Source organism: Homarus americanus, unplaced genomic scaffold, assembly GCF_018991925.1.
Source record: "Homarus americanus isolate GMGI-L3 unplaced genomic scaffold, GMGI_Hamer_2.0 scaffold39675, whole genome shotgun sequence".
Lineage (NCBI taxonomy): Eukaryota > Metazoa > Arthropoda > Malacostraca > Decapoda > Nephropidae > Homarus > Homarus americanus.
The window spans coordinates 3,729,856-3,737,021 of NW_024736071.1; the positions used below are offsets into that span (position 1 = coordinate 3,729,856).

Consider the following 7,166-nt stretch of genomic DNA (forward strand, 5'->3'; position numbering starts at 1 on the left):
ACATAACAAGATAGAAGACATGGGTTCAAGTGTACCAGTGTAGTATAACTTTATTACATTCTACCCATCTTGCTAAATTAGATATCAGGACAACCGTAAAACTCGAGCTTCCGACGTACACGACCCGATCGACGAGGAAGCGAGGGTGAATCTGTCAAAACAGCTTCATGCAGACGAGCATCACTTGAAAGGTCGTCCCTGACAGGAGATTCAGCCACTGGAGTGCCGGGTGTAAATTCAAGGGGCACCGAGGTAGATGCCTTAGGGCTTAGGTAACTCAGTCGGTTCGGGATCGGCAGTATCTGTAACAGCTTGTCCAGCAGGTGCCAGATCTCGGAGTGACACAGTAGACTGTCGTCCATCAGGGAACCGAACGTGGGCGAACTGTGGATTGGCTTCCAGAAGCTCAACCTCATGAACCAGAGGGTCGTACTTACTGTTCCTGACATTTTTTTTTCTTTTTTAAGGGGATTAGCCCACCCGGGCACAGGTCACTGACCCACATCAGGGCTCGGGGTGCGAAAATTTAATAATAATAATAATTCATAATAAATAAAATTTATAATAAAATGTAAAATAAAATATTAATGGTAATAATAATAATAACAACACTGAGATAATAATAAATACAAAGAAATGCAAGAATGAAAAAAAATCAACAGTGAGAAACGCTATATATGTATGTTGTTTTGTCATGTAATAGAAACAATTGAGACCCTACAATTGTGTGTAAATGAGGCAGAAAGTCAGATCAGCAACCTGGGACTTGGTCACAATTTTCGTGATGCCATATGGCAGCAGCGTCTACCATTAGACAACACATTATGCTGCCAATATCTTCCCAGGCGGTAGTACCTCCCTGTTCGGTAGCTGCCTACTACCTATTACCTACATGTCTTCGTAGCAAGACTGGTCCATTAATGTCTTCGTAGCAAGAGGAGAGTCATGTTGGCATCGAACTACCATGGGCTGATCGGCGTTGGAAGTTAAACAGTTTTTCATGAGGCGCTTTGTTGGTGGCAGTACATAACAGAGACCAAATAGAATGAAGTGCGTCAGGTAACACAGATTCCCAATTATTTTCTGCGATGTTCTTGGACCTAAGAGCGAGTGTAAGGGGTTTTCATATTGTTCCGTTGTAGCGCTCGCACTGACATTTCCTCTTGGGTTGTATGGGGTAGTAGGGTGTGTCATACGGAGGCGAATTTTTTTTTTTTGAGTTTGAAAAATCGGCCCATGGTATTAATGATGTAGTTCTATGTGCAGAATCATGTGATATCTTCAGAATTGAAAAGTTTTCATTTTTTGCTAGGTAAATTTTAACTTGAAATCTTATGAAAATTCAGTATTCCCACCCTTTTACCAACACCACTAAATAGCTTATTTAAAGTAAAGTAAATGTATCAGGTTAATTTATTAGGATGAAAATGATCCAGAATAGTGAAACGAATGATCTTGACACATTTAATAAATTTAATATTGCTTTAGAAAACAAAATCATCAAATACAAAAACTGGTTTTACTACTACGACCCGGTGTTGCTGCACACCATAGAGAACATGTCTTTCTTGCTTCTGTTTCTACTCATCACCTCCCTGCTGACCACCTGAGCTCGGATGTAGCCTTCCCTCCTCTCCTGGCTGTACACGTGACTGCTGGCCTCGCTCACTTGCTGTACACAACGCTCTATACTCTGGGTGTGCGAGGGCCAGGCAGGGACACGCATGGGGTTGTCCAGGAAAGCTCTGACTTGAACATTGGTGAGGCTGCAGGTAAGAGGGGGCTCACTGCCAGCCTGGATGTTATCCAGATCTATGAGATCAGTGAGGGTCTTGGCACCTAGATTGACTTCAGGAGTCTTCCTGATCCTTAAGGAATCGTCACTAACTGATTCGTCATGCCCAGATCCTCTCATAAGTCTCATATCCAAGATCTTTTTGACTGCCACTCTTCTCTCCTCCTCAACCTTACTGCAGAGCATTGTCTGCAGAACTGTCTCGGGATGAGCATACCAGGAAGATCTCCTCACAGTCTGCTCCACAATCTGAACAACCTTCCTTGGCTGACTCCTCAGGAGATCAAGCTGGAAGAGAACATGCCTCGGACCTTCGGAGAGCGATGACTTGACCTTGGTATTGAACCAATTTGGCAAGTAGACACTCACGATGAATTGGACAATAAGTCTCAGGTTGTGAAGCTGGTTCCCTTTCAGTTTATGATGAGCGACCCAAATTCTGCAGACCCTGAGAGCCGTTGTTAGCCACCTAGAATGTGAGACTGGACCTATCTGCAGGTAAACAAGTCTATCAGGCATGACCCCAGTTTTGATGGCACTGCAAATCATGTAACCATAGTACTGGTCAGTACTCAGGTCGTCAATGACAGTATGTGCAAGCTCAACGAGTGGAGGGCCAACTGTGATTTTTTCAAAGCTCGGATTTATTTCTAACTCAGTGGCAGAGTCCAGCATCTTGCCAAGAGGACCAGACCATCTGTTGTTTGAAAGAGTCTTGCCATCCAGCTCCTGGATCAGATGTCTGAGTGGCAACTCGTTGGTGTGGAGGTCACAAACAATCCAGACCAGCTTCCTCCCAATCTTCCGCTCTATCCACTGTATGACCCCCCCTTGCCACCCTGTGTTCGTGTTGGTGCTGTCCCCTCCAATGGCCTGCAGGGTCTGGTCTACGTTCCTCTCTCTGAGCCAGTTCACAATGTTATCTGCCACTATCTCAGCTGGTTTCCTGTTGTCATCTTTCTCTGGAGTGAAATGCCACAAATACTTCCCTCCTGGTTCACTGCAGCAGGAGTAGTGTTCCTCCTTCACCATGGCAGGGAAAAACTTGTCAGAATCTCCAACTTTCATGAACACTTTAGTGTCATCCCTTCTCCCATCAAAGAACAAACAATTGATTCCATTTTCTCTTATCCCCTTATCAAACTCCTCTTCTAGGTTACTGACAAGTTTCTCCTGAGCTCTCCTTACTTTGTTGTGATCTATCACCAGGTGAACATCATCAGGTGTTATCAAACCACCGTCAATCCAGGCAGCTGTTGCTATCTCTGCAGTTTCTCTGAGACCAGTGTGGTGTCGCATGCTGGCCAGAGCTATGCTCGGGATATCTTTCCTATTTCGAATCTTATGCCTGGAAGGTTTGGGATCATTATTTTCTGGGTTAGGGACAAAGTCACCATTCTCCTGGTCAGCACTCGGATCAGCCATGGGGAAGTCATTAAACTCTGAATCAGCTTGACTCCAATCATCGGCCTTTTTTACCTCACCCTGGGCCTTCTCAAGTCTCTTTTCCTCGGCAACTCTTCTCCTCTTCTGTCTCTCTGTGGCAGCCTCCTGTCTCTTGGACTCCGGAATATCTTGGCTAGAAATCATGAGAGCCCCTATACTGCCAGTCTTCTCTCTGTGCTTTGACAAATGCCAGTTCGATCACAGGAATCTTCAGTTCACGCTTGCAAATACAGGAGATGTGGGCCTCGGATTTACAGTCACGATCGCATCCAAACTCAGGACAGAGAACAATTGGGCACTTGCAAGTAATTATGTCAAATAACTGGTCCAGTTGCTTGGCGAAGCTGTCCTTAACTGCAAGTTTTCCTCTCCCAAGAGAGATATCTCTTGCCTTTTCCCAACTGGCTAGCAGTCTCTCACTAATCTTCTTCTGACTTGTTATGACTGGAGGCTTGAACTGAGCGTTAGCCAGAGTGTACTGTGCCAAGACAGCTTTGGTCATATCACTGGTAATGTCTTTGTTTGTGTAAGTTCTTTGGTTCTTTTCACTGATTTGCCTGATTAAAACACCGTATCTCAAAGCATCTCTCAATGTAGGCAACTCCGACTTCAGGAGCTCTCTCCCAGACCCAAGATAGTGACTGAGATGGCTGGATTTTTGGTTCCTCGTCCTGACACAAGCAGCCATCGCAAATATTATCAACTTATAAATTCATCAGAATCTGAAACAGAAAAAAATATTGTTAGTTGGGTTGTTAAAGAATGAAGTCAGAAAGCATAGTTCACTATTTAATTGTAATGCACTAATGCAGCTGTACGTTAGATTTTCGATAAATTTCACGCTAAAATTTACCTAGCAAAAGGTTGCAAAATATTGAAACTGAAATTATTTTCTGTTTATATACACTAAAATCTACCAAAAAAGTGATGGGCCATTAGTTTTAGCTGATCTTCCCTCCTATGACACACCCTAATGGGGTAGTTCGGCTGGTAGACGCACCATAACAAGTGAGGAAATCTCTCAGCTCTCGGCTCATGAAGGAGGTGCCTAGATCCGAATGGACATAAGCAGGCATGTCTAATATAGCGAATAACTGACGTAGACACTTGATGACTGTTGCGGCGTTCATGAATTCGCATACAAACGCGAAGGGGTATCGTGAATGTTCGCCAACCACGGTTAGTAGGTGTCGATTTCGGGAAGTCGACGGCAAGGGACCCTTGAAATCGATGTTTAACCGATCAAAAGGCTTAGTAGCTTTGATGAGAGCGGTTGTTTCGGTTTGTAGAACTGAGGTTTAAGCCTGGCACAGGTAGTGCACTCAGCACATACTTTCTTGACGTCATCTACATTATATGGTAAGTTGCAAATGCGGATGAATTGAGCAATCCTAGTGCCTCCTGGATGACATAGCTGCTGATGGAGATCCGACAGATTTTTGTCGTTGGTAGCCGAACAGAAGGCTCTCGATAGAGCATCAGTAGTTAAGTTTTCAGTCCCTTGTAGTCGAAGCAGGCTAGTTCGAGCCGCCATCGTTGGATCTTGTCGTTCTTGATTTTTACCAGCCTCTTGGTGTGGAACATAAAGGACACAGATCGCTGATCGTTGATGAGAGTAAAGTGTCTGCCAGATAGGAAATGTTTCCATTTCCTTACTGCTTCAACGATAGCATAGGAATCAATTTTGACAAAAAGAGCGTCTGTACTCAAACTCACTGTCTGAGAACGTTCTCGAGGAGAATGTAACTGGTTTACCGGCTTGATTCAGGGAGGCAGCGATGGAAGAGTCGGAAACGTCGGTTTTTACTACGAATGGAATCTTCTCGTCAATCGAGCTGATTACCGCACTTGCTATTTCCACTTTAAGATTTTCGAAGGCGGAAACTGCTTCCCCTTGGAGAAGGAATATCTTAGCCTTGACCAAAGGTCTGACCTTGTCGGAAAAGTGTGAGATCCACCGGTAGTAGTATGTTAAGAGTCCTATCACGCGTAGAGCTGGTGAGTCTTTCGGAAGTGGCAATTCCTTCAGAGGACGCAAGCGATCGGCGTCTGGCTTGAGAGTACCATGCGATATGGTGTAGCCCAACAAATCGATCGACGTTGCTGAGAAGACAGATTTGTCTTCATTGAAGGTGAATTTTGACTTCTTTGCTACCTCAAGGAATCTGGACAGATTTTCATCGTGCTCCTGTTGAGACGACGCAGCGATGGTGGTGATGTCAATGTACGCGAAAGTACCCAGCAGTTCGTTTCTACGTATGAATTCATCGATGACTCGTTGGAAACAAGCCACCCTGTTCGTCATTGTGAATGGGACCCTATGGAACCGGTACAGTTTACACGTGGTTCACGGCCTGTATGCATATATAAGTGTTATTTAGTTTTGGTTGTAAAAACATTATGTAAGAGCCATATTCTGTTTTATAGGGTATAAGGTGTAAAACTTTTAATGTATTGTATGAGGATTAGTTGGCAATCGAGCCATATTTGTGTGGTGGTGGTGGTGGTGGTGATGGTCAAGGCAGAGCAGCGCGAGCCACCGACTGAACCTGACAGCACGGAGAACCAGGAACTCCAGACGTAGGGTACAAGATAGCCGCCGAGTTGTATGTGAAGTAATTGGAGATATTTGGACATGAAAATTGCTCTGTGAATATACATAGTTTAATATATGTCATTTTTACACGACGAGTTTCCATAAGCCCTTACTCTCGGTTTGAAAGTCCCGTGACAACTGACACAATGCACAAGCTTAAAAATAACTCGTGCACTGTAAAACAAATGCTAATCAAGAACTCCCCCAACAATGCAGGCGGCTGCATTTACAAGGTTCCTTGCAAGGAATGTAATAAGTTTTACTTAGGCCAGACGGGTAAAGATCTTATAACTAGACTTAAACAGCATAAATATAGTGTTAGGACAGGCCACGAATCCAATGCTCTGTTTGTTCATTTGAGAGATAACACTGGGCTGCATTTGAAAAAAAAATTATGAGGTGCGGGGTTTCTTAGCTGATTCTTTATGTATTTTGCGTGCTGATTCCAAAAATGCCATTCATTTTGCCCAATCAGGTCAGATTTTTATGCTATGGGAATAAGGAAAAAATCGAAATTCTTAAATATGATGTCAAAATTTTTATACAAAATATATCATAAGAAATGTAACCACAACACATAGGACCAAAATATGTCAACTACATAGATGCCTTTACAGTTAGACGTGCATAAATGGCTGTCGCAGAGAATTTCTTTGGTGGTTGGTGTCTGGGGCGTCCCGTTTCAGACACCAACAGTAGTCGGCGAGCATGTTGATATCCCAGCGACCCTGGTACCGCTCCTCCATTACACGGATATCTTGATAGAAGCGTTCTCCTTGTTCCTCACTCACATCACCACAGTTCTCTGGAAAGTAGTCCAAGTGGGAGCTGAGGAAGTGCATCTTGATGGACATGCATGCACCAAGAACTTTGTAGCTCAGAAGTAGATCCTCAACAACTCGTTCATACTCTGGACTTCTGTAGTTGCCAAGAAAATTGGAGACAATAGACTTAAAGGCATGCCAGGCTTTCTTCTCATTTACAGCCATGCTGCAATCAAACTTGGGATCTTTGAAAAGCTCTCTGATCTGAGGGCCATCAAAAATTCCTGCATTCAGCTTTGCCTCACTGACTTTTGGAAATTTTTCTTTCAGAAAATTGAAAGCCTGGCATTTTTTGTCCATTGCCTTTACAAAGTTTTTGAACAGACCGAGCTTGATGTGCAGTGGCGGAAGAAGAATGTTCTGCGGATTCACCAGAGCATGGGCAACAACATTGTGAGAACCTGGAGTAAGTCCACTTCTTGCAGGCCAGTCACATTGAATGTAGTGCTGCTTGTCTGCTCGACTATCCCACAGACAGAGGAAACATGCCATGTACCACCAGATG

General features: G+C 43.9%; 1 protein-coding gene across 1 annotated transcript; it reads right to left on the minus strand.

Annotated features, from left to right (window-relative positions):
- Positions 1–4,919: 4,919 nt before the first annotated feature.
- LOC121871661 (uncharacterized mitochondrial protein AtMg00860-like) lies at positions 4,920–5,546 on the minus strand. The gene has a single exon (XM_042374073.1). The coding sequence runs from the start codon at positions 5,544–5,546 to the stop codon at positions 4,920–4,922; it is 627 nt and encodes a 208-aa protein (XP_042230007.1).
- Positions 5,547–7,166: the final 1,620 nt, after the last annotated feature.

Bases quoted from the DNA above. Each gene is read 5' to 3' on its own strand.
- LOC121871661 (XM_042374073.1), bottom strand. From the start codon at position 5,546: ATGACGAACAGGGTGGCTTGTTTCCAACGAGTCATCGATGAATTCATA.